The 25,814-nt window shown below is 55.5% G+C and overlaps 3 protein-coding genes and 1 long non-coding RNA gene across 5 annotated transcripts; 3 read left to right on the top strand and 1 right to left on the bottom strand.

Annotated features, from left to right (window-relative positions):
* Nucleotides 1-5,388, bottom strand: LOC309873574. The gene is made up of 2 exons (XR_014316419.1): nucleotides 4,913-5,388; nucleotides 1-4,631 (listed from the first exon to the last, which is right to left on the bottom strand). It is a non-coding gene; the product is annotated as an uncharacterized lncRNA (long non-coding RNA).
* LOC309873573 (interferon-induced transmembrane protein 1-like) lies at nucleotides 1,110-2,164 on the top strand (the record flags this gene model as incomplete). The annotated part of the gene is made up of 2 exons (XM_082749491.1): nucleotides 1,110-1,265; nucleotides 1,892-2,164. The coding sequence occupies 2 exons, from the start codon at nucleotides 1,110-1,112 to the stop codon at nucleotides 2,069-2,071; spliced, it is 336 nt and encodes a 111-aa protein (XP_082605617.1). The 3' UTR covers nucleotides 2,072-2,164.
* An 8,851-nt stretch (nucleotides 5,389-14,239) lies between the features above and the next one.
* On the top strand, nucleotides 14,240-22,315 carry LOC309873576 (interferon-induced transmembrane protein 1-like). 2 transcript variants are annotated; one of them, XM_082749494.1, is made up of 3 exons: nucleotides 14,240-15,050; nucleotides 19,390-21,371; nucleotides 21,971-22,315. In XM_082749494.1, exons 2-3 carry the CDS (start codon nucleotides 21,189-21,191, stop codon nucleotides 22,163-22,165), a joined length of 378 nt encoding a protein of 125 aa, XP_082605620.1. In that variant the 5' UTR covers nucleotides 14,240-15,050; nucleotides 19,390-21,188; the 3' UTR covers nucleotides 22,166-22,315. The 2 variants fall into 2 exon arrangements, with proteins under 2 accessions (XP_082605620.1, XP_082605619.1); XM_082749493.1 differs by lacking the exon at nucleotides 14,240-15,050 and having other exon boundaries at nucleotides 17,943-21,371.
* On the top strand, nucleotides 22,004-25,358 carry LOC309873575 (interferon-induced transmembrane protein 3-like). The gene is made up of 2 exons (XM_082749492.1): nucleotides 22,004-24,264; nucleotides 24,892-25,358. The coding sequence occupies exons 1-2, from the start codon at nucleotides 23,968-23,970 to the stop codon at nucleotides 25,069-25,071; spliced, it is 477 nt and encodes a 158-aa protein (XP_082605618.1). The 5' UTR covers nucleotides 22,004-23,967; the 3' UTR covers nucleotides 25,072-25,358.
* The last annotated feature ends 456 nt before the right edge of the window (nucleotides 25,359-25,814 follow it).

The following is a 25,814-nucleotide window of genomic DNA, read 5'->3' on the forward strand; positions in this document are numbered from 1 at the left end:
TTTACTTTAATGATCTATTTTATTTAAGCCAATAAATGTAAGGTATCTCAACATCTAATCAGTAAAAGACATCATCAATGAAACACATATCTTATCAAAAATGTTTTTCTCACCAAGTCTTCAAAATGATGAGTTTTTATACTTACTGCCCTTTTCCACTGGAACCCAACCAGCCTGGACGCCCTCCCAGGAGTGGGAGTCAAATGGGAGGAGCCCTGGGGGGCCGTGCGGAGAGCAGGGCCACCAGCTGTGGCCACACTACAGGACAGGGCAGAGGCACTGGGGGTCTTGGAAGCTCCAGTGCGGATGGGGACGGATGCTGACCGGGGGCCGCAGGAGCAGAGCAGCAGGGTCTGGAGGGACATTGAACGAGGCCTGGGGAAGGAGCCAGCCAGTGTTCCTTCTGGTGTCTGAGGGGCGACGACCATCCCTTCAGCCCCAACCCAGGGCCTGCTTTACCGTAGGTGGAACGCTTCTCTTGCTCTGATGAACTCATCTCTCCGTGGCGGTGGATTGCAGGTGGAAGGGGTGCGAGTGCAAGTTAGGGAAGGGCCTGCGGTGGGGCAAGCCCCTGGCGAGAGCAGCTCTCCGCCCTTCCCCCCAAGATCCTCCACTGCAGGTGACCTGATGGGGGCAGGGGCCAGGGAGGAGAGCTCCCAGCGACCGCCGGGCCAGGAGCCTGCGGTCTTCCAGCAGCACAGGCCCCTCACCTTCTGGAGCACCCAGTGATCTCGCTTCTCGGGACCTGGAGAGACGCTGGAGGCTCCTTCTGGGAGAGGCAACGCAGGCCGCTGGGCCTGACCTGCACACACAGAGCACTCAGAACCTGACCCTCGGGGGCTGGTCGGCCTCTTGCAGCAGCCAAGTCACCCAGTTACAAAACGGCAGGAAAGACACACTTCAGAGAAAGCAGAAGGAAGCTGACATGGGGAGAGGGGACCCTGATTTGGGGCTGAGCCCTACCTGGGCCACTGCCCACAGCCCGGCCTCACCCTGCAAGCGGTTAGGACTCTGGCAACCTAATTGCACTCCCTGGGCTTCCTTCCCCCGAGAGGACGCAACGTCCGCTAAGCTTAAACACGGTCCAGCAAGACCATCAGGCCGCCATCATGGAGAACCCCCAGAGCTTGGCTCCCAAGACCACCACCGTGATCGACATCCCGACGGAGACGCCTGTGCGGGACCACATCGTCTGGTCCCTGTTCAACACCATCTTCTTGAACTGGTGCTGCCTGGGCTTCGTGGCCTTTGCCTACTCTGTGAAGGTGCGTGTGCAGGGGGGGTTCTCTCGGGAGGTGCAGGAGCAGTGAGCCCACGGGGGTCTGCCTGGCCAGAGGGCGTGCACGTGTGTGCGCGCTGGTGCGTGCGGGTACAGGACTGTGTGTGTATGTGTGCGTGTGACTGACTGTACGATGTGAGCGAGTGTGTGCGTGCGTGTGTTTGCAGTGAGGCTGCAGGAGGGGGCCTGGGGATGGCCATGAGCAGCCTTTGTCCCCAGGATTCCAAGGACTTTCCCTTGGACCTACTGACCAGTGCTGGAAGTCACAGCCCTGGGATGCACGGGAGGCTCTAAGGCTCTCCCAGAAAGAACAAAGGAGCTCACAGGAAACCGCCCCCACCCATGGCCTGGGGAGTGAGGCCAGGGAAGGGGCCAAAGCAGAGGGAGGACAAGCCCTGGGGTCCCCTGAGAGGCTGAGAGGCTGAGGAAGGAGACGGAGGCCCCAGGAGGGAGGGGCCCACGGCGGCAGTGAGGGGGTCCTGCTCAGGCTCTGGGGAATGGGAGGGTGAAGGGCAAGTGGACCCTGCTGCTCGGGGCAGGGACCACCCCGGGGTGGGGGAGGAGGCACCCGAGGACCCTGTCCTGACCCCACCCTCCATCTCTCCCCCGCAGTCCAGGGACCGGAAGATGGTGGGTGATGTGATTGGGGCCCAGACTTATGCCTCCACCGCCAAGTGCCTCAACGTCTGTTCCCTGGTCTTGGGCCTCCTGCTGACCATCACGTTCATCATCCTTTTTGCCACTGGATCGCTGATGATTCCGCAGATGGTCAGACAGCATAGAGGCTTCTAGGAGCTGCCCATGGCCTGAGGCTGTCTCCCGGGCGGCAGCCTTTTCTGTCCCCTTCAGTCTACCGCTGCAGTCAATAAAGCGCTTGTGTGTGGGACGCCGTGTTTTCACAGATTCCCCATCCTGCCTCTGAGAGCATGTGCCCCACTGCCCCCTGTGCTCTGCCCTGTGTTACGTGTGGGGCGGGTGGGCTCGGGCTGAGGCCTGGCCTGTATCTGGCCACCAACTGCGGCAACACATGACGTTGGTTTTAGGTCGAGCTCCCTCTTCCCAGAGGTCCGCTGTCCTGACCGAATGGGTTTATCTGGAGAAGGCGGGCGCTGGGTCCAGAATGTCCTTAGCGTCCCAGGATCCCTCTGGCTGGGAGAGTTGCAGGGCTCCTGATACGGGGGTCCACAGTCTTCCTCGGGCACCCTGTGCTCGCAGTGCTCTGCTCTCCAGAGAGCGGTGCACCCGTGCCCTGAGGGGAAGCATCCTTACCTCCTCCTGCCTTGGCCTCCGAATTGTGGACACCGGATGCCCCAAGGCCGACGCTCACCCACAACCAGTGGGACAGCGGTGTGAGGTGGGTTGGCGATACCTCCCCCTTCCTCTGCTGCACACTTCGACCCCTGCTGTGGTTCAACCACACCTGTATCCCTGCCCCAACCGCAGCGCCCCACCTCGAGGGTGCGCCACAGGGCTTGGGGGGTACCCCGGGTGGAGGAGGGGCGCTGGCGGATCCGCGCCTCGGTGTTGGTTTGGAAGAGGGCCTGTTGCCCTGATCCCCAGCCGAGTGGGCAGGGAGGCAACTGCCTTCCGGCCCAGGACACATCTATGCTCCCCCCGCCCCGCCCCCACTGCCCCCTCTGGACTGAACCCGGGCATCTCTGCAGTTCTGCCCATCCATGCCCTCCTGGGATCCCCCCACACCAAGCCGGAGGGCAAAAACTTTCCCAAGTGCTGTTTGCAGAAACCTGGGCTGCGGGTGCCCCCCACCCACGCCGCCCGGCTCCTCTCTGGGCCGCCCTCCCGGTGCCCCACGGTCAGCAGCCAGGACGGTCCAGTGACCTGCGCTTGGCCTGCAGGTGCCTCACCGCTCAGCTGTGATTGAGAAGCCCCTCGTCCAAGGGGTGTGTTTGCTGCCAGAGAGGGTGGCCCGCCTTGCAGGACCCTACACCCCAGTGGGCGCAGCTCGGTGCGGCCGTGCGGGTTGGGACCCTCTTCCCGAGCTGCGGTGGGAGGCCCACCTGCCCTTCCGGCTGGGACCTGGGGGCTGTGGCCGCACACCTCCCCGGACCCTGCCAGCCCCGCAGGGATGGGAGCGGGTCCTTGCAGCGTCCCCCACCCCCCGCAAGGCCCACCCTCCCTGGGGTGGTCCCGCTGCCGCTCACACTGTGGGAGCCCGGGGAGCCGGTGCCCGTGCACTTGGGCACTCGGCGGCCCAGCCAGGGGATCCCCAGGCAGCAGCCCAGCCGGGGGGATGGGGAGTTAGCGGACTGTCCCTGCTGGTGGAGGGGGTGGCGAGGGGCTGGAGCTCAGCCACCAGCGGGTTAGGGTCCTTGCCAGGGGAGGTGTTTTTGCCTCACCGTCACTTATTTTTACTACGATCTCTTTAAGGGTTCTATGATCTGACTTAAAAAGATAAAACTTGCCAAACAAGTTTTTGCCATTTTACCCAGGGAAAGTGTACACGTGGCCTTTCATGCTTCTGGTGTGTGTAGCTGTCACGACTAGTTCGGACTGTGCCCCCCACCCCCGACATCAAAAGACATCAGGTACCCACGAAGCACAAACTACGTGGCGTCAACCCCACCCTAGAATGGCCCCCCTGTGCTGCTCTGGGCGCCCCTTTAGCGGGATTTTGGGCCTCTTTTGCCTTGTTTGTCCGAACTGATATCTTCCCGGCTCCCCTGAGCCGCAGCAGGAGTCAGAACTGCGACCCTCTCTCTGGCTGACAGAGATCGTGTCGTAAGGACATAATGTATTCTGCTTCTTTATTCATCGATCAATGGACGTTTGGGCATTTCCAGTTTTCTTGGCTCTTAGGAATAATGCTGTTGGACACGTTTGTGTGGACACGTTCTTACTCCTCTTCGGTGCTCCAAGGAGTGGAGTGACGGTCGTGTCACAGCTCGTGTCACTTCTTTTGAAAAGGTCGATTTATATGTTTCAGAAAGAGAGAAAGCACACGAGCAGGGACAGAGGGAGAGGGGAAGCAGACTTCCTGCTGAGCGCACAGCCCGGCCCCGGCCCCGGAGACCAAGAGCAGGTGGCTTAGCGACTGAGCCTCCCGGGCGCCCCCCTGCAGCTCTGTGAGGACCCGCCAGCCGGCCGCCAGCCGGTGCGAGGCCTCGGTTTCTCCTCACTCACCAACACTTTTACCTCAACAAAATGAGAGCAGTCCCGCTGACCGGCAGTGGCGTGTCGCCGTGGTCCGCCGTGGGTTTCCTTGGTGCGTGCTGCTGCCGGCGCCTTCTCACCTGCTCGTTGGTTGTTCCTGGTCAAGTCTGTCCCTTTACTCGTCTGGCTGTTGGTCTGGTGGTTCACCTGTGCTCCGTCCTCTTGGAGGTTGTCTTCTCACCTGTGACGTGCAGATGTTTTAGTTTGCTGAAGTGCAATTGATCTCTCCTCTTTTGGTGCTTAATGGCCCATTTAAGAAACCCGGTGTCTAATCCAAGGTCCCAAAGTTTATTCTCATATTTCTGTCTGTTCTGTAGTTTAAGCTCTTCTGTGGGGTCTTGGATCCGTTTCGAGTTGACTTGTGTGTGGTCTGTAAGCTAGTGGTCTGACTGTCGCCCTTGCCGCGTGGTCTCCGTAGTCTCAGCGCCGTTGGCACCCTTGTTGGAAGTCAGTTCACCGTACCTCTTGTGGGGTTATGATTGGACTCTAAGCTCTCTTCTGTTGGTCTGTACGTCTGTCCTCGAGATAGTGCCCCGCTGTCTGGGTTCCCGTGGCTTCGCAGTCTGTTTTGAAATCAGGAAGTATGAGCCCCTATGTAACCGTCCCTCAGAACAATGTACTGCTTAAAATAGAACCCATTAGAAATCCTACTAGCCACCAGGCATGCTCGATGTAGGCTTAAGGAAAACAGGTACGGGGAGCAGGCTTCTGGGGGAGAGGACGATACGCGCCCTGGAAGCCGAGCTGGGGGCCGCCGGCCTCACTTCCGTTATGCCCTTCCCCGAGAGCCCCTGCAGACAACCCTTCTGTATGGGCTCGCTCCCTCTAGGTCACCGACTGCGGGACCAGACAGACCTCGCCTTTCCTCTTACTCATCTACAAGACTCATGGTCTTGTTGGTTGTCCCCTCCTTTCTGGTAAATATGAGACCAAGGGGTCTTCTCTCCTGTCGCCCCCCCGCCCCTTCCCCTCCTGCAGCAGACGTGTTTGTGCCTCATTGTCTTCCTGTGCGTCGCCGGAAAGCGGCACCCCAACTTTGTTCTGTTTTAACAAGATTGTTTTGGACTGACAGTTCCATGTGAATTTTAAGATCAGCTTGTCCATTTCTGGAAAAAAAAAAGTATGAATTTTGATAGTGATTGCATCGAAACTGTAAATAAATTTAGTTGGTATTGCCATCTTAATCATGTTAAGAGTTCAGGTGTGGGGGCCCCTGGGTGGCTCAGTGGGTTAAGCCTCTGCCTTCAGCTCAGGTCATGATCTCAGGGGGCTGGGACTGAGCCCCGCATCGGGCTCCCTGCTTAGTGAGGAGCCTGCTTCCCCCGCCCCCCGCCTGTCTCTCTGCCTGCTTGTGATCTCTGTCTCTCTCTCTGTCCAATAAATAAATAAAATCTTTAAAAAAAGCAGAATCAGAGTCATCAACGCAGAGAACAAACTGATGGTTATCAGAGGGAGGTGGCGGGGAAGTGGGGGGCCCAGGCTTCCAGTTAGGGAGGGAATGGGTCAGGAGGACGGAAGGCACAGCAGAGGCAACACAGCCGGGGACGCTGCAACGGTGTTGGCAGGTGAAGGACGGCAGCACACTTGCCGCGAGCACAGCACGACACATACTTGCTGGGTCTCTGTGTCGCACGCTTGAGACCAATCTGACATCGTGTGTCAACCACACTTCAACGTAGAGAATCATCGGTGTGATGCTCTGTATCAAGAGAAGAAGCAAGAGCACAGACTCATCTCAGTTATGACAGAAGAAGTAATTTGACACAATCCAACAAACTTTCATGATAAAAAACATAGTAAAAACCTAAAAATAGAGGGGAGATTCCTCAACCTGATAAAGGACATCTATGGGCAGTTCAAGCTGACATTATACCCGGTGGTGAAAGCCTGAAAGCTCCGGCCCAGATCAGGAACAAGGACATCTGCTTACTGCACACGCATCCCACACTGTAGCGAAGGCTCCATCTGGGGCAGAAGGCAAGAAAGTGAAGGGGGCATCAGGATTGGGAAAAGTAAAACCATCACCATCTTGTAACAGAAAAACTTGACAAAATCACTGAAAAATATTAAAGACGTTAGCAAAATTGCAGGTGATAAAATCAATACACAAAAATCAGTACCAACTGGCAACCCTATGATGTAACTAAGAAAAGAAGTCTGTTTACAACAGTATCATAAAAAATTACTTGGTAAGAAATTTTACCGAATAGATGCAAGACTTGTGTGCTGAAAACTACAAAATATTGCTGAAAGGAATTAAAGCATAAATAAATGAAATCCATCCTGTGTGCACAGAACTAAACTTTTTTGTTTTTAAAGATTTTATTTATTTGACAGACAGAGATCACAAGTAGGCAGAGAGGCAGGCAGAGAGAGGAGGAAGCAGGTTCCCTGTGGAGCAGAGAGCCCGATGCGGGGCTTGATCCCAGGACACGAGATTATGACCTGAGCCAAAGGCAGAGGCTTTAACCCACTGGGCCACCCAGGCGCCCTAATAATTGTGTTTTATCTCTTAAATCACCTTTGGGACAAATCCCATTTGGTCGTGGTGTATGGTCTTTCTACTATATTGCTGAGTTCAGATTGCCAGGAATTTGTTGAGTCTTTTCCCATCTGTCCTCATAAGGGATATTTTGGTCTACGGTTTTCTCCTAGCAGTGTCTTTGTTTGGCTTTGGTGTCAGGGTGAGGCTGGCCTCCTCCAGGGAGTTTCCTCCTCTTTAGACTTGTGGAAGAGTGAGCGACAGGCTGCAGCTGCTGCCCAGCTGGGTGTGGGGCATGAGTTAAAATGCCACAAACCACTGCACTGGGATTTCACGACTTTTTCTTGATTAAGCTTTCCTCTGATTTCTGTCAGCTGTTACCACTGCCCAGAGTGGGAAAATGTTAGCTCAGATCATTTCCCCAGTTTACTTGCTACAGTGGTGGAAGGATGGGCTTTGGGGGTTTCCTGTGCCACCATTTTCCTGAGTGACGATAATGGTTGTTTCATGCGGGCACTGAATTGACAGACAAAGAGAAAGACAGATGACAAAATGGCAGAAAGTTACTGCATGAGGGCACATGGAAGCCAAGTTCTGAATGGAGTCCTGGCCCAAATCAGGCTCTTGGTGGGGCCCCTGTCCCCTCCCAGGAGGCATTTTCCACTGCTCAGACCAGTAATGAGAACAGAGATAAATGGTGGTGGTGGACTCATCTTCACACTGGATCAGTGGCCTTCTGGGTAGGAACCATGGACCACCCCCACAGCCAGGTGGGGACAATGGCCGGCCACCAGGTGTCCCTGGGGCCGACCTGCTCACCATGAGGAGGGTTGTACCAGACCCACCAAGTCAGAGCTTCGAGTGGGTCCAGCGCCTGCACGAGGGGCCGGAGGCAGAACATTCCAGACCAGTGAGGCCGTTTGCCATACCCGTGTCATCCAGCTGCTGTCCCACGACTGTCCCTCGGCTCCTGCCCAGGCTCTAGGGGCAAGCTCAAGGACGTTAAGATGCTGACCCCCAAATGTGGTGCACCTTCAGTGGCCTCCATGTCCTGGAGCAGGGATATGTGGGGCCAGCTCCTGCTAACTCATAAGAGTGGTCTGTGACTGTCAAGGAATTTTCTGTGCTGATTATGAAACACAACTGTTGTTAAAATGAAACCGCATGGGAAAAAGTGGAGTACTCCAAGTCCACCACCCCACAAAGGTAAGGAATAAACTCTCAAAATCAATTTTTAAAAATTGTGAAGTATATAGAGTATAAAATGTACAATATTTTAAGTTCTAATTTTAACCTTATCTACGTACACAACTAAGTTTCTTTATCTAGAAGCTAATTTTCCAAAGTACGGGTAGCGTGGGAGGAAGGGTGGTGGTGGGACCCGCGAAACAGACTCCCTGCGAGGTTTCTCTCCTGCCCTTCTGCACGGTGGTCTTTTTCGGCTTCCAACTCATCAGTCAAAGCTCGGGAGAGCTGGGGCCCCCGCAGCCCATCCTGCCCCAGCGGCCATCTGAGCCCTCCCCTTTGCGCAGGGTCCCGAGCAGGCTCCCAGCTCTAGGAGCTCAGGGAGGAGGCAAGGTCACGCTGACGCCCCAGGCCTAGAGGCTTCCCCCACGTCCAGTGACATCAGCCCCTCCGGAGCCAGGAAGAGAGAGTCTAGGTGCCACCTTCATCTTGGGGTCCAAACGAGATGGGAAACACCTCAAATTATATCAGTCTGAGTCCCTCCCACCCCCTGAGAAAACCCAGGCAAAGCGTGCCTGTGCTCTCCTGTGGAGGGAAACATGAGGAAACCCAGACGCTCCCTTTCTCCAGATTACTGCTCAGGGCTGTGGCTCGTTGTCCCCGGGGGCCCTTGTTCAGATCGGGTCCAGACCCCACGGAGCAGGTGACTGAAACTCCGCCAGCCCTTCCCAGTTGGATGAATTCAGATGAGGACCCCCGAGGGCTCTCTCACCGCACTGTGTCTACCACCACACGAGCCCCTTCTGTGCAAAGCGCAGCCTGGCTTGGGGCAGATGCCGACCTCCCCTGCCCAAAGCACCGTTCCCTCAAGGGTTGGGCACTCCAGGCCTGAGTGTGGGGGTGAGAGCCAAGCCCGGGAGGCTGCTGTGGCACCTGGGTCGTTCCCATGCTTGTCCCTTGGGCTTTTCTCAGGCCCACGACCATCAGTCCTGTCCAGGGCGTGAAGGGTTCCCCCAACGGCTCCTGCCCCAGCCCCAGTCGGGGGCCTGAGTGTGTCCCACGCGTTGGCTATGCAGTGAACTGCATAGCTGCAAACATCTAGCTGCAAACATCTCAGAAACCACGTGGTTTTTCTGTTGCTTCAGGGTTAATTGATGCCTGCACCAGTCAGGGCTGACAGACGGGAAAGAGGAGAAAATTACTCAAACCAACGTGCAAGCCAAAGTCTAAAATGTCACATAATAAAATGCTTGGTCTTCAGAAAACGCCTCTCATTAGCTGTCATCACGGCGTTCCTGACGGAGTCTCCAGCGTACTTCCGGAGTGTAAGCTCGGCCGACAAGAGGGACAGTAGTGGTCTTGACCCCATCCAGCGGGGCCTGGAGTTTCCCCCAGTAGGAGGCAAATGACATGAGCAAAGAGCGTCCTCCAAGAGGCAAACGGCACAGCTTCTAGGACACCGGCCAGTGCTCGGGGGCCCAAGGACATACCCGCAGAAGCACTGATGGAAACCCGGTCGTGTGCCCCTTGGCCCCAGGCTGGTGCCGTTCCTGGCGGGATGAGGCGGGAACAATGGACCCGCTCTGGAGACAGAAAATGCTGACGAGGGTTTACACAGCAAAGTGGCATCATTCCAAAATGACCAGATGGGGCAACGGCAGGGTGCTGGGACACAGAGGCAAGAGAACACTAGGTGCTCAGGGGAACAGGTGAGCCCATGGCCTGGGCCTCGCAGCCGTGCGCCTGGTCGGGGACTCGGTCCTGCATGTCAGGCCTGGCGACGGACACGTTTTGACCAATGAAAAATCAATAAAAGTGAAGGGAGCAGTGTCCTGAAAATGTCTATATATGGGGTTTGGCCTCTTGTAACTCTGCTGTAGCCAAAAACGTGCTTGAGGAAGGTGGCGTGGCCCCAGCCAGCAGTGACATGAAGGCAAAGCCATGACCACTGGCCCACAGGACCGTGCACGCCTGTGCCCCTGTGCCCCCAGAGACTTTTGTGAGCGGTGCATTCTGCAAGAGCTAGCTAGAACCGCGTTTCAGAAGCTCGGGGGTTGGGGGGCTCAGTCGGCACCGTGCCTGCCCCCGGCTTGGGTCACAGTCCCGGGACCCTGGGACCAAACCCCGCGTCCGGCTCCCCGCTCTGGGAGGCCTGCTTCTGCCTCCGCTCCTCCTCTGTGCTCCTTCACTCTCTCAAATAAACAAGTTCTTGTGCTCTCTCTGTCTCTCAAATAAATAAAATATTCTTAAAACTAGAAACTCAAATGAAACAGTAAATAAAATGTGAGAAATGAGAACATGAGGAATATAATCCAGAAATATCCATAATTATATTAGATGTGGATTAATGAAGTACTTCATTGACAAGTCTAAATATGTAACTTTTTAGCACATATACATGGGAACAAGAACACAACAAGAAACAATGAAAACTTAACCGCAGTGTAAATATTTAACACAAACCCCTCAGGGCTGAAAAAACCAATTTGATAGGGAAAACAATACATGTAAAAATTCAGTAATATTGGGTGCCTGGGTGGCTCAGTGGGCTAAGCCTCTGCCTTTGGCTCAGGTCATGACCCCAGGGTCCTGGGGTCAAGCCCTACGTTGGGCTCCCTGCTCTGTGGGAAGCCTGCTCTGCCTCTCTCTCTGCCTGCCTCTCTGCTTACTTGTGATCTCTGTCAAATAAATAAATAAAATCTTTTTAAAAATTCAGTAATATTATCACACATCTGAACAAAACACTAAGAAAATTGACCTACTGGGCTCCACGAACACTGCACTCCACGTGTTTGCGTAGGCCGCGGCGTACAAACGAACGATCTGTTGAAATTGTGGAATTGTTCGAGTTCGACAGTTGCCAAACGTTCAGCAAATATAAAACACTTCAAATATTTAAATAATTGATAGTGTGTTCTATGATCAGAGCAGAATTCATCTAGAAACCACTAATGAAAGATAAAATAGTTAAATAGAGAGACATAGCCATGTATCATTCAGTACTCAGCCGTCAAGTGAGATCACAGAAAATGAATTAAGAAAACGTGAATTCACGGAGACGAAATACGAGCAGCGGACACACACGCAGAAACGAAATGCACGGAGAAAAGGTGCAGCCAGCCGGTAGCAGAGGGTGAAGTCTTCAAGGCGCTTCGCTGCCGGTGCATGCTCCCACCGCGGACAGACTCTGGCATTAACAAACCCGGGTGGCGGGCTGGGCTCTGAGAGAAGCATCTGGAGTTCAGGAACAGGGGCGCAGACCCTGCGATGGGACTGGGGCACGGATCGTCTGGTCAGAGAAAGTAAGAAAGGGGCTGAAGAGAAGCACGAGCCAAAGAAAGTCCAATACTAACACGGCCGACTGACTGGAATTCACGGACGCTAGAGCTGATTTAAAATAGAAGCCTTTATTCTTCCGGCAAGACACATATTTTTGAGATAAGAACAGACTGAATTTCGTAAAATGGAAATTATATGCCAGGGAACATTAACCGCAAATTTCTTGGGACCCACTTTTAGTAACCATACTGGACAACGTAAACCTTAAGGGGAAAAACACTACCAATGGGATATTCCATGATACCCACCCCAAGACATATCATATTCAAAGTGCAAAGATATGGAAAAAAGCCAGATTTAAAAACCAATACCTAAACCAATACACCTTATCAATAGAAAATCAAAGAATTGCACCAAACGTCGGCTCTGAAAGCATGCTAGCAAGAAGTGGAGTGGAATATTTACAACGTTGAAAGAAGAAAAAACCCATTTACCCGGAATTCCCCATATACTGAAATGACTCCTTTAAAGTGAGATGAAACGTATTTTCCCAAGCAAAAACAAGGACTTCGTCAGCAGACCTACCTTGTAAGAAATGCTCAAAGAAAATCTTCCGGCAGAAATAAACGATACAGGGGCGCCTCGGTGCCTTGGTTGGTTAAGTCTGGAGCTGGGATCAAGCCCCCCGCGGGCTCCTCGCTCAGTGGGGACCCTGCTTCCCCCCGGCCCTCCCTCCGCTGGGGTCTCTCTCTGACAAATAAATACATACAATCTTAACAAAATAAATAAGGCCACGTGGGTAGAAGCTGTCATCTAGGAAGTGCGTCGGAGAAGAAATCAAGGCAAATGGGTTAAGGTCAGACAGGCCCGGGTTAGGGTCAGACAGGCCCGGGGCTACCCAAAGGCTCAAGAGGAAAAGCTGGGGAGGAGGTGTCCGTAGGGAACTTTGAACATGTCCAGCAGTTTTAAATCGCGCAAAAAGCTTGAACCAACGTTTCTCCGGGAAGATGCACCGAGAGCCAGCCCAGGAGCGTGTCGTGGGTCACCGGGGAAGCGCGACCCAAACCACCGCGGGGGTCCACGACCTCCCCCGCAGCAAGACCACGCGCGGCGAGCGCCGGCGAGGCGCGGGTAAGGGAGAGCCTCGGCGCGCGGGGGCGCAGAGTCGCCCCGAGGGGCCGCCGCCGTGGGGCCCAGCGAGGCCAGGAGCCCTGGGCGGGGGTGGGGGACCCCGCGGGACAGGCGCACACAGATGGCGGCTACTGCGTGCTCTCGCTCCGCTCCCCGGAGGTGCCCGGAGCGCGCGCAGCGGCCCTGCGGGGTTACTCAGCGGGTAGGTGTTCCCGGAGCTGGTGAGTTTTGCAACTAGAAGGAGTGGCCGTGGCACGACATGGTGAAGGCACTGAACGGTCATCGCCCTTAGGTGAACGTCGTCTCAGCTTAAAAACGGAAAAAAATAGACAAAATCCGACATATTCCGGGGATTCCGGAAGCCAAGCGCGCACGTGGGGCGGTGCTCACGCCCAGGAGAGCCCCCGCAGGCCCCAGCGCGGCCCAGGACAGAGGATCGCTGTGTCCGAAGTTTGGGAAATCTCTGTCCAAACGTGAGCTCTCCGCAGATTTCAGCAGGACGTCTGTGGCCGCAGGGGCCAAGCAAACAGACTGACCAGAAGTCCTTCAGAGAAGAGAACCGAGAGTGGCCACAGCAGAAGGGGCAGAGCAGTCCCGCCCGAGAGGGTGGACTCAGTTTCCCAAGTTGCTACCTTGTATTGTTTTAGAAGTGCAATTATTGTGAAAAATAAAAAAATAATAAAAGTCTAATTTTCTTTTCTTTATTTATTTAGAAATTTTTATTTTATTTGAAGATTTTATTTATTTGACAGAGATCACAAGTAGGCAGAGAGGCAGGCAGAGAGAGAGAAGGAAGCCGGCTCCCCGCTGAGCAGAGAGCCCCATGCAGGACTCGATCCCACGACCCTGAGATCATGACCTGAGCGGAAGGCAGAGGCCTAACCCACTGAGCCACCCAGGCGCCCCTGATTCCATTTTTTGGTGTTTGTTGATCGCTTCAAGCCTCACCCTTGGCCTCCCTTTCTGTCCTCCATCACGCTGACAGGAAAGCCTGGCTGCTGTCTCCTTTGGCGCTGGAGAGGAGTCCAAACCACGCGTGGCAAATCACGTCCCGGCCCCAGTTGCTGAGCCACCGGAAAAGCCTCTAGCAGCCTCCTTGCTCTGCCCCCTCAAGCCATTCGTGGACCTGCTGGGATCACCTTGCTCTCCCCATAACGCATCATCGCGTCATCATGTGAGAAATACGCCTCACCTCAGCCTCTTGGAAGACTTGGGGGCTCGTCACCGTCAACACTGGGATCAGAAGTTTTGGGGAGGGTGGGGGGACATTCTCGTCCTGTGGGGTGGTCTCACAGCAAGTACAACCCGACTGAACTAACAGAGGATCGCACATTCTTACGGGCACATGCCGTACTGTCCAGATGGGACACAGGCGAGGCCGTAGAACAAGTCTCAATAAACGAAAACAGCTCGAAATCATACAAAATGTTTTATCTGACCACAATGAAATACAGTTAGAATTCTGTAACAGAATTAAAGCAGTTGGGCCACCTGGGGGGCTCAGTGGGTTAAAGCCTCTGCCCTCGGCTCAGGTCATGATCTCAGGGTCCTGGGATCGAGCCCCGCATCAGACTCCCTGCTCAACAGGGAGCCTGCTTCCCTCTCTGCCTCTGACTGCTTGTGCGCACTCTCTCTCTGACAAATGAATAAATAAATAAAATCTTAAAAAAAAAAAAAGAAGTAAAGCAGGGAAATTTCCTGCAGAAAAACGAAGAATAAATCACAAGATGCACAAAAAGAGCTTTGAGATGAATGAAAATAAGCCCAAACATATGAGCATTTTGGGAAGCAGGCAAACAGCTCTCGGAGGGAACTCCTTCTGGCGAGACTCCTACAGGAAGAGGAGAAGTAGGACCAGGGCAAGGCCTTTCCCTGTGGGAACAGAGAAAACAAGGACCAAACTAAAATGAAGGCCGGAGGAAGGAAATGGTGACATTTAGGTGCGACCAGAATCGACGAACCAAAAGTGGGTTCCTTGACAACACCAGCAGAACGGACAACCCTTCAGCTAGACGGACTAAGAAAAAAGTCTCCGATTTCTAAAGTCAGACATGAAAGTGGGGACACTACCACCGACTTCCAGCAATAGCAGGACTAGGGGAGTGCGGTGGGCTGCGGCACAGCAACGGGTCGGAAGAGCCGGATGAAGGAGTCAGCGCGCACCATCTCCAGACGGGTTCAAGGGGACACAGAGGGCACAAATACAGGAAAAGACAAATGACCCGGTTAAGAATGGCCAAGGGTTGGGTTAGACACTTCTCCAGGGAAAACATTCAAGGCCGGGAGCACACAGAAGGAGGCAGGGTCTCCTAAGTCACAGGCCAACGCCAGCCAACACGACGGTGAGACGCCCCTCTCCCCGAGACTGGATGCCTGAGTCTCTTTGTCTTTGACTTTCGACAGTCCATGACACCTCTACGTGCACATCTCTAGGACAGTCTGTGACGTGTCTACGTGCACATCCTTGAATTTGCGGAACTTCTTGGACATGTGGATTAGTGGGGATTTTTTTCATCGATTTTGGTAAGCTTCTGCCCATTCTTTCTTCACAAGCTCGTTCTGCACTTTCCCTCGCCTCCACCCTGGGGCCCCTCTCACCGTGTGGGCCCGTGGCTGGCATCCCACAGGCCTCTGAGGCCCGACGCATCGTCCTCCGCTTGAGCCAGTTAGCCACCTCCGCGCTCGCTCGCTGACTCCTGACGGCCGGGCGTGTTCTCCACCCCGCAGCGAGTTCTCGCTTCATTTGCACGCTGCCCAACCTCAGAATCTCTACTGGATTCTTCTGAAAACGTTTTCTCTCTTTCCTCATAGTCTCGGTTTAGCAAAACACTACTCTCGTTTCCTCTTAACTTGTTCGATGTGTCTTTGGGGTTTCCCGGTCCTATTTAAATCTTCATCTAGCGAGTCTCTCCCCTCGAAGGCAGCTCTGCTGAACGTGTCCCTCTGTGTGTGGACTGTGTGTTTGTGACTCTTCGTCTGGAATTTTACTGGAAAACCGGACATTTTCAATGCCACGACCTGGCCGTGCTGGAAGCCAGGCCCCCGCCCGCCGGGCTTTGTTGCCCGCTCTGGCTGCTGTTGCTGTTTGTTTAGGGAGGTTCCTGCGCCGGTTCTGGGAGGCCCTGTGTTCTGTGCTGGGCGTAGACTCTGAGTTTCCATTCGGTTACTTTTGTGGTGAGCTCCTGTGTGCACAGAGATTAAGGCTGGAACCAGCAAATCACCCAGCCTTTGCCAGGGGGTTTTGGGGATGGGAGACACACCTTCAAGACTCTGGTAATTTGCATGCCTGCTCTGGTTTTCACTTCCTGCTCATGCTGGGCTTCAAGGTCACCTTGACGGGAGAGATTGTCAAAATATCGATCTAGTCAGAAATACTTTGTTGGTATATGTATGTACACTAAAAAAATGTATAATCCTTAGGGAAGAGGATATTCTGAGAGAGACACTAAGCTGATATGCAAAAATATTAAAGAAACGACTGGCAACGACTCACGGATGAATGAGTGTAAGGAAAACCCAAGGCCCCAAGAGGAAATACCTCCGTCAGCTCCCTCCACACCTGCCCCACGCTCCAGCGGTCCCTAGTGCCGGCTGCGACCCAGGCCCTCACCCTGCAGAGGAGGTCAGTGCCTGGGGTGGCTCTGCCTTTCCCTCCCGCCTGTCCCTCCCCCGTCTCTGGCAGTTGCAGGAATAGCGGGGTCTTGGTCCGTCCCTGAGCTGTGGCTCCGGAAGGCAGCACAGCCTGGACTCCAGAATCACATGACTCACTCACAGCAGCCCCTTCCCCGGGGGCTGACAGACCCCACACCGGCAGGAACCCCCTGAGGGAGTCCTGACACAGGAAGGGGGGCTGACGGGGTTCTGTGAGGCTTTCTCCAACCCGGGCCAGCTTCCACCTGTCTCGCTTGGGACAGACGAGAAATGAACCGACAGTGAGAGATAGCAGTCTCCTCGTGCAAGGCAGCCCTTCTGGAAATATCCGAGACGCTCACAGGGGGCCGTGTCCAGCTCACAGAAAAAGCTCTTGATTTCCTAGATGAGGCCCATGACTTGCAGAAATTCTTGCCGGGTTCTGAAATTTAACCTGAAGATGAAGGCAGCGGCTAGAAAGCAGGGAAGGGTCGGGGCAGCCCCAGCCTCAGTCTCAGAATCTGAGGAGAGGAAGCAAGACCCTCTCCAGCGTGGTCCTGCCTGCGCTGAGCCCAGGATTCTGGAGCTCTGGGTCAGGAAGCTGTCAGCCCACAGGGAAATGCCTCTGAGAAGCTCTGGGGGCAGCCTTCCAGCATGAAAGCCCAGTCCCCAGGCAAACCTGTGATAATTGCATCAAATGACCCTGTAGAGGCTCTGGAAATGGCCCCCAAACCAAATAGCCGGTGAAGAGACCTCTACCGGGACCGGCTACAAACATGTAGAAAGAGGGGTCAGAGCTTGTGCGGCAGGAGCCAAGATCACACTCTGCCCCCACCTGGCCCCACCAGGTCCTCAGGGTTGAGTCCTCTCTGGACCGTAGGGCCGAACACAGGGCTCTCTCCCCCAGCGTCAGCCGGAGGGCTCTATCCCGCAGGAGCAGGACCTCATCACTTCTCGTCCTGCCTGGCCGCCTCCGGCTGAGCCCCCGGTGAGCGAAGTCGGAGACTGAGGCTCCCTGCTGCGCAGCTCCCAGTCGTGGAACAGAGGCTCTGCCTGGGGCTTGAAGCACTGGGCATGTAGGGACCCAGACTGTCCTTGCTTTGGGTCATGAGCTGGAGGCTCTTGAAGTCAAGGGAGGCAAGCGGCTTTCCCTCCACAGAGTGCTCAGCCTCTGGAGGGCAGGGGAGGCCCCTCAGAGAGAAGTTCCCTCCTGCAGCTCCAAAGAACCGGCTCAGAGGTTTTGCTGGGCAAGAGAAGCAGGCCACAAAGCAGATAGTTCCAATCTCTTCCCATTGCTTCCTCTGCAATAGAACGGGACGTTCAAGCCCAAGGTCAGTGTCAGAAACAGTGCAGCCGTGGTGGAGGCCAGGCAGGGACCTATGAAGACTCAGTCTCAGCTGGAGGTCAGCCCCTTTGCAGGAACGGACCGTGGAATAAGCAGTCTGAGTCCTCACGTCAGGAAAAACATAAAACGCTCCTTCAGCGCAGCCGGCACTGGACTGGCGCGTGTGCAGAGCACTCCGCCCAGGACGGCCTGGCTGAACCGCTTGAGGGCCTGCGAGCAGTCAGGGGAGTCGGCGGGGTGCGGTCAGGAGGCCCTGCTGGCATATGGGTACAGCAGAGTGACTGGGCCGAGGCCGCCACTGTGCCTCCCCGAGCGGGGGCCGTGGGGAGAATGAAAGAATCAGACCAGGCGCTCAGTACTGAGCCAGCAGACAGCAGCCCCCAGCCCGGAAAGGGGGACTTGGCATTGCTGCAGCATATGGTCTAAACTGTCCAGGTTCCAGCAGAAACGGAAGAGCAAGCCGAGAAACCATGGCCCGTTCTCCGGAGAGAAAGCAGCCCACAGGAATTGCACGTCAGAGTCAGATGGGGCCTCTCACAGGAAAAGACGCAGAACAGCCTAGGAGCATGGTCAGAGAGCTGGAGGAAAGCCTGCTCCAGGGCGCGAAGGAGGCAAAGTTACACAAAGCCGAGGACATCAATAAAGAGATAGACATGGTTCTTCTTGAAAAATTATTTTATTAACATATACTGTATTCTTTGCCCCAGGGGTGCAGGTCTGTGAATCGTCAGGCTTACACACTTCACAGCAGTGAACTCCCCATAGCACACGCCCTCCCCGTGTCCGTCCCCAGCTTCCCCTCCACACCCCTCCCCGCAGCAACCCTGTTTGTTTTGTGAGATTAAGAGTTTCTTACGGTTTGTCTCCCTCCCGATCCCATCTTGTTTCATTTTTTCCTTCCCTACCCCCACAACCCCCCACCTGCCTCTCAGATTCCTCATATCAGGGAGATTATATGATAATTGTCTTTCTCTGATAGACTTATTTCGCTCAGCATAATATCCTCTAGTTCCATCCACACCGTCGCAAATGGCAAGATTTCATTTCTGTTGATGGCTGCATAGTATTCTGCTATATATATATATATATATATATATATATATATATATATATATATATCACATCTTTATCCATTCATCTGTTGATGGACTTCTAGATTCTTTCCATAGTTTGGCTATTGTAGACATGGCTGCTATAAACATTCGGGTGCACGTGACCCTATGGATCACTACGTTTGTATCTTTAGGGTAAATATCCAGTAGTGCGATTGCTGGGTCATAGGGTAGCTCTATTGTCAACTTTTTGAGGAACCTCCATGCTGTTTTCCAGAGTGGTTGCACCAGCTTGCATTCCCACCAACAGTGTAGGAGGGTTCCCCTTTCTCCACATCCTCGTCAGCATCTGTCATTTCCTGACTTGTTAATTTTAGCCATTCTGACTGGTGTGAGGTGGTATCTCATTGTGGTTTTGATTTGTATTTTCCTGATGCCGAGTGATGTGGAGCACTTTTTCATATGTCTGTTGGCCATCTGGATGTCTTCTTTGCAGAAATGTCTGTTCATGTCTTCTGCCCATTTCTTGATTGGATTATTTGTTCTTTGGGTGTTGAGTTCGATAAGCTCTTTATAGATTTTGGATACTAGCCCTTATCTGATATGTCGATTACAAATATCTTTTCCCATTATGTCAGTTGTCTTTTGATCTTGACCAAAAGACAACGTTGCTGTGCAAAACCTTTTGATCTTGATGAAGTCCCAATAGTTCATTTTTGTATAGTTCCCTTGCCCTTGGCGATGTTTCTAGGAAGAAGTTGCAGCGGCTGAGGTCAAAGAGGTTGCTGCCTGTGTTCTCCTCGCGGATTTTGATGAATTCCTTTCTCACATTTAGGTCTTGCATCCTTTTTGAGTCTATTTTCGTGTGTGGTATAAGGAAATGGTCCAGTTTCATTTTTCTGCATGTGGCTGTCCAATTTTCCCAACACCATTTATTGAAGAGGCTGTCTTTTTTCCATTGGACATTCTTTCCTGCTTTGTCAAAGATTAGTTGACCATAGAGTTGAGGGTCCAGTTCTGGGCTCTCTATTCCATTCCAATAGTCTGTGTGTCTGTTTTCGTGCCAGTACCATACTGGAGATAGACATTATTCTTATAAAGAGGAAAAACCAATCAAAGGAAAGGATAGTCACTGAAATCTAACAGTTCAACACAAAAGGTCTGGTCTCCAGCCCTACACCTAAGGAGCCTGGAGATTTTCACTCCCGGCTTGGCAACAGGAGAGCAGGTGCAGAAATTGAAAATGGAGAACTCGTCTTGGCTCCCTCCGAGAAGGCACAGGGTGAAGAGCCCCACACCAGAGAAACGGGTGAGAAGAGGGGCTTGCAAACCAGGAGCCCCCGAAGGCACTGATTCTCTGGGGGAGACTTCGGGAGACCAAGTCCAGGGATAAAACTTGCACAGCTCAAGGGAGACCCACCGTGTTCTCGGAGTGAGGAACAGAGGAAAATGCCCTTCTGCTCCTGGCAGGAGAGGGAACGCCAGTGCTCTGAAATACGCCTGGAGCGTTCTGTCTTCCTGAGCAAAGACACGGCCTCGGGAAGAGCCCAGCCACTGTGGAGGATGGAGAGACCCTGCCCAGCCCTGTTGGCCTTCCCACCCACCCTAAGCCAGGAAAGAAAGGTCTCCGGCCGGGGCAGGGGGGCTGGTGAAGGGCTAAGACCTCACCCTGGCGTGACAGACCCCCACAGCAGGCCATGGGCACAGCGCATCCTGCTGAGACCAGGACACTGGAACAGAGCGAGCGAGGCCCACAGCCTGACGGGGACGTGCCCACATTGGATCCCTGGAGCTGCAGCCACTCCGAAGTGGCCACGCAGCCTGTGGGGAAAACACCGGGACTGTTCCGCAGATAGAGAAATAGGCGCTGAGCGGGGGATGGGCACAACGTAACTCAGAGCGGCCAAGTAGTGGAGACAGTTAAGTGTCCAGCAAGTCACTACTGGGTGAGAAAGGTCTTCTACCCACAGGACGGAGCATCATGTGGCTGTAAGATGGAAAGAAGTATGGACAGACGCTAAGACAAAATTAGTGAAAACATCAGTCGTAAACATTATTCGACGGGAAAGCAGCCTCTCCCAGAGCGTGCGACAGAAAGAGAGAAATGCAGAGAGATTCCAACAGATAAAGGGAATGCCAGACACAGGGGACCAGGAGATGGGGAGTGAGTCAGTGATCCGGATGGGGCTTATTTTTGGTTATAAAAATGATCTGCAACTAAATAGTAGTTATGGCTGTCGCACACCAAGTGTGTCTCTGCTGACACACTGTGAAATGGATAAAACAGCAAACTCTGTTTTGCACATTACATGGGTTAAAAAGCCAAGTTCTATAAAATATGACTTCCATCAGTTACAGTAAAAGAAAGTGAAGATTAAGCAGCACACAGCCCTTTGTGCCACCCTGCGCTGGTGGAAACTGATACCCCGTGGTTGGCCCACCTAGTGCCAGCCAAGTCACCAATTACAAAACACCAGGAAAGAGAAACTTCTGAGAAGCCAAAAACCTGCCCTCGGTGGGGAGGGCCCCTGAGCACTGTCCCCGCATCAGACTCACCCACTCGGTCTCTGCATCAGGAGCCCACTTCCCCGCTCTGCGTCAGCCGGGACACAGCTGCTCCTTTCAGAGCCGGAGATGGTCAAGGAGAACACGGTGGACATCCTGGGCCCCCCCCAGAGCTCGGCTCCCGTGACCACCACCGTGATCGACATCCGTGGTGAGACAGCCGTGCCCGACCACATCGTCTGGTCCCTGTTCAACACCATCTTCTTGAACTGGTGCTGCCTGGGCTTCATGGCCTTTGCCTACTCTGTGAAGGTGCGTGTGCGGGTTGGGGGCGCTGGGGGGCTCTCCCAGGAGGTTTAGGAGCAGTGAGCCCACGGGGGTCTGCCTGGCCAGAGGGCGCGCAGGGTGTGGGAAGCCCGAGGGTGTGCGTGTGTGTACCAGTGTGAGTGTGTGCGTGTGTGCGTGGGACCGCTCCCAGGGAGAGCCCAGGCTGAGGCTGCACAGGCAGGGTCGGCCCATGTCCCCACTGTCCCCAAGAAGTTCTCCCTCCCAGCCCAAGTGGGGATACTCCAACCTCACACTGTGGATTCAGACCTCAAGTCTGGTGCAAAAGAAGCAAAAGGTACTCAAAGTCTGCTCCCCTGTGATGGCACGTGAGGCCAGGGAAGGGGCCAAAGCAGAGGGAGGACAAGCCCTGGGGTCCCCTGAGAGGCTGAGAGGCTGAGGAAGGAGACGGAGGCCCCAGGCGGGAGGGGCCCACGGCGGCAGTGAGGGGGTCCTGCTCAGGCTCTGGGGAATGGGAGGGTGAAGGGCAAGTGGACCCTGCTGCTCGGGGCAGGGACCACCCCGGGGTGGGGGAGGAGGCACCCGAGGACCCTGTCCTGACCCCACCCTCCATCTCTCCCCCGCAGTCCAGGGACCGGAAGATGGTGGGTGATGTGATTGGGGCCCAGACTTATGCCTCCACCGCCAAGTGCCTGAACGTCTGTGCCCTGGTCCTGGGCCTCCTGCTGACCACTGTATCTGTTGTTTTTCTGGTGCTTGCCTATACTACAGCCTCCAGTATGATTTTAAAGGTTATGAAGGAGAGTGGTGGTTACCATTAAGAGCTCATGGCCAAGGACCCCATCATCCACCACGCGCTGCTGGCCCTGCTCTGGGGCCTCTGGCCCTGCCCCTTAGCACCCAGCCCTTCGCACTGTGTTTGCAGACCCGCCTGGCTACAGCTGAGTTCAATAAAGTGCACTTGCGTGTGATGGTGCTGTGACGTCTCCTGGGGGTGGGGGGTGCTGCCCAAGTCCCTAGCCTGCCCTGAGACTCAGCCCATCTCCCCACACCCTGCTCAGCTGTGGGGCTCTGAGGGGCCAGGGCCTGTCCTCAGGTTGTGCTGGTTTCCGGCCCCCTGCTGGGAACGAGAGCGGGACCAGGGCCCTAGGATGGTGGTCCCTGACCCAAGGACGTCCCGTGTCCAGAACACCCTTGGTCCCAAGGGTGGGGCTCCCTGATACTCAGGGGTGCGGGCACACTGGTGCTAGGGGGAGTGGGCAGCTCAGGGCCTGGGGGGGGGGACCCGGGATCCTGTCTCTGTGGGTGCGGCTGGGGGAGACCCCCACCTCCCAGCCCCTCCGGCGGATCCAGACAGGGCCACCTCGCGCAGCTGCCTCCTCCTGCCCACCAGCTCTGTCCTTGCTCCCCTGGGGGCAGGGACAGCCCTCGAGTGGCCTAGGGGAGGGACAGAGCTCTGGGCTGTGGACTGACTGCAGAAGCCAGTTGTCAGACCTGGCGGCTGAGCCCCAGGGACAGAAAGCCTGAGCGGAAGGCCTCAGTCCCTCCACCCGACCTGGCCGGGCCCTGCAGGGTGGAGCAGCTGCCCAGGGCCCTGGGGAGGGTCTCCCCGCCACCAGGGACCCTTGGGCATTGGGTGGGAGCTTTCGTTGGAGGCTGCCTGTGGGGGGTGGGGGCCATCCTCTGCCCTGTGCAGGAGGAGTTGGCCCCAGGCGGGTGTTCCTGTCTGAGGCCCCACAGGGGGTGGGGGGGGGACCTACTCCCACAGTCACCCTGGAGAGGCTGGAGAAGCCCAGATGGCCACAGGTGGGTGTCAGGGTGAAAACCCCTTCTCCAGAAGCACCTTGCCCTCTGGGGCAGCCAGGCTTGCCGGGGTCCCAGCAGTGGGGCCGGGCCAGTCCCAGGGCTCCCCTTGAAGTCAGCAGCTCTTCATGCTTCCTCTCTCTCCCTCCCTCTGTCTACCCTCCCCGAACCCCCCCCCCCTTCCTTGTACAGCAAGTGCCTGACTAATCAGAGGCCCCATTTCAGGGTCGGCCATCTCAAGGAAGCAGATTGCCAGCCTCATGCCCAGATAAAGTGGACACATGGGAAAGATCTTGGTAGATTTTGTACTGTTTGGGCCCAGATTTCCTGCTGTTCTATTCTGAGCTCCCTGGGGTGTCAGGTGCTCCTTTAGTCTAGCTTCCCACCCCTTCCACCCCCTCCCCTCCGTCCAACCCCCTCCTAGTTCGTGGCCACAACTGTGCTGTGTAGTTTCCAGTCTCTGATTTAAAAGTGTTCTCAGGTTTGCTGGTCGTTATAGCTGAAGGGCTTCTTGTGATCACAGCAAGAACCACCAGGGTGGGTCAACCACAATACCAGTTATTAATAAGCTGAGACTGTAGGAAACTGTTAAAACAGTGGGGACAGTCCCAGGCTGAAAAAGACCCCATGGTCCACCCACTCCCTAAATAGGGAAGTGGGGTAGCTACCCAGGCCCAGTTAGAGTGTCTGGGCCAGGACGCACCTCTAGCTGGCCCTGTTGTAACCGGACACTCAGGCATTGGTCCGCCCTCTGGGAGCCTGGCCAGTTCCCAACTTTGGAAACTGCAGGAAATAGAAACTTTAGAGAAATGGAAACTACATGGGAAACGGAAGGCCCAGATCACAGTATAACACCCGCGTCCGCACCATGAGCCACAACGCCCAGCCCTTCTTCTCTGACACCCACGCCGGCGTCCCCCCGACCTACAAGATGCTCAAGGAGGAGCACGAGGTGGCTGTGCTCGGGCCCCCCCAGAGCTCGGCTCCCGTGACCACCACCGTGATCAATATCCGTGGTGAGACAGCCGTGCCCGACCACATCGTCTGGTCCCTGTTCAACACCATCTTCTTGAACTGGTGCTGCCTGGGTTTCGTGGCCTTTGCCTACTCTGTGAAGGTGCGTGTGCAGGGGGGTTCTCCCGGGAGGTGCAGGAGCAGTGAGCCCACGGGGGTCTGCCTGGCCAGAGGGCGTGCACGTGTGTGCATGCTGGTGCGTGCGGGTACAGGACTGTGTGTGTATGTGTGCGTGTGACTGACTGTACGATGTGAGCGAGTGTGTGCACGTGCGTGTGTTTGTAGTGAGGCTGCAGGAGGGGGCCTGAGGATGGCCATGAGCAGCCTTTGTCCCCAGGATTCCAAGGACTTCCCCTTGGACCTACTGACCAGTGCTGGAAGTCACAGCCCTGGGATGCACGGGAGGCTCTAAGGCTCTCCCAGAAAGAACAAAGGAGCTCACAGGAAACCGCCCCCACCCATGGCCTGGGGAGTGAGGCCAGGGAAGGGGCCAAAGCAGAGGGAGGACAAGCCCTGGGGTCCCCTGAGAGGCTGAGAGGCTGAGGAAGGAGACGGAGGCCCCAGGAGGGAGGGGCCCACGGCGGCAGTGAGGGGGTCCTGCTCAGGCTCTGGGGAATGGGAGGGTGAAGGGCAAGTGGACCCTGCTGCTCGGGGCAGGGACCACCCCGGGGTGGGGGAGGAGGCACCCGAGGACCCTGTCCTGACCCCACCCTCCATCTCTCCCCCGCAGTCCAGGGACCGGAAGATGGTGGGTGATGTGATTGGGGCCCAGACTTATGCCTCCACCGCCAAGTGCCTGAACATCTGTGCCCTGGTCCTGGGCCTCCTGCTGACCATCACGCTCATCATCCTTTTTGTCACTGGATCGCTGATGATTCCGCAGATGGTCAGACAGCATGGAGGCTACTAGGAGCTGCCCGTGGCCTGAGGCTGTCTCCCGGGCGGCAGCCTTTTCTGTCCCCTTCAGTCTACCGCTGCAGTCAATAAAGCGCTTGTGTGGGACGCCTGGGTGGCTCAGTTGGTTAAGCAGCTGCCTTCGGCTCAGGTCATGATCCCAGGGTCCTGGGATCGAGTCCCACATCGGGCTCCTTGCTTGGCAGAGAGCCTGCTTCTCCCTCTGCCTCTGTCTGCCTGTGCTCGCTCGCTCTCTCTCCCTCTGTCTCTGACAAATAAATAAAATCTTAAAAAAAAAAAAAACGCGCTTGTGTGTGGGGTGCCGTGTTTTCACAGATTCCCCATCCTGCCTCTGAGAGCATGTGCCCCACTGCCCCCTGTACTCTGCCCTGTGTTACGTGTAGGGCGGGTGGGCTCGGGCTGAGGCCTGGCCTGTATCTGGCCGCCAGCTGCGGCAACACATGACCTTTAGGTCACTTCCCAGAGGTCCGCTGTCCTGTGGACCCACTGTGCCCCAGGAGCGGTCCCCATCAACCCCGCCCGTGTACACACCCAGAGTGAAGCCGCCCCGGGGCTGTGCGGGGCCGCCCCAGCGCTGCCGGGGCCCAAGTCCTGACTGGCTGCCCTCCGCAGGGTCTGGGGGTGCCCCTCCCACCGCGGCTCATCCCCCGCCACCGAGATGTCCCTGATCGGGGAGGGAGGTGGGCGCTTCTCCCGCGCGCCGGGACTGGCCGCGGGCTGTGCCCTGAGCACGGGTGA

The sequence above is a fragment of the Mustela nivalis genome (assembly GCF_964662115.1).
Source record: "Mustela nivalis genome assembly, chromosome: 9".
NCBI lineage: Eukaryota > Metazoa > Chordata > Mammalia > Carnivora > Mustelidae > Mustela > Mustela nivalis.

What these genes read in the sequence shown, in the direction of transcription:
- LOC309873576 (XM_082749494.1), top strand. Translation starts at nt 21,189, where the DNA reads ATGGTCAAGGAGAACACGGTGGACATCCTGGGCCCCCCCCAGAGCTCG. An exon ending in CCTTTGCCTACTCTGTGAAG is followed by an intron (nt 21,372 to 21,970) that starts GTGCGTGTGCGG and finishes TCTCCCCCGCAG; the next exon opens with TCCAGGGACCGGAAGATGGT.
- LOC309873575 (XM_082749492.1), top strand. Translation starts at nt 23,968, where the DNA reads ATGGGAAACGGAAGGCCCAGATCACAGTATAACACCCGCGTCCGCACC. An exon ending in CCTTTGCCTACTCTGTGAAG is followed by an intron (nt 24,265 to 24,891) that starts GTGCGTGTGCAG and finishes TCTCCCCCGCAG; the next exon opens with TCCAGGGACCGGAAGATGGT.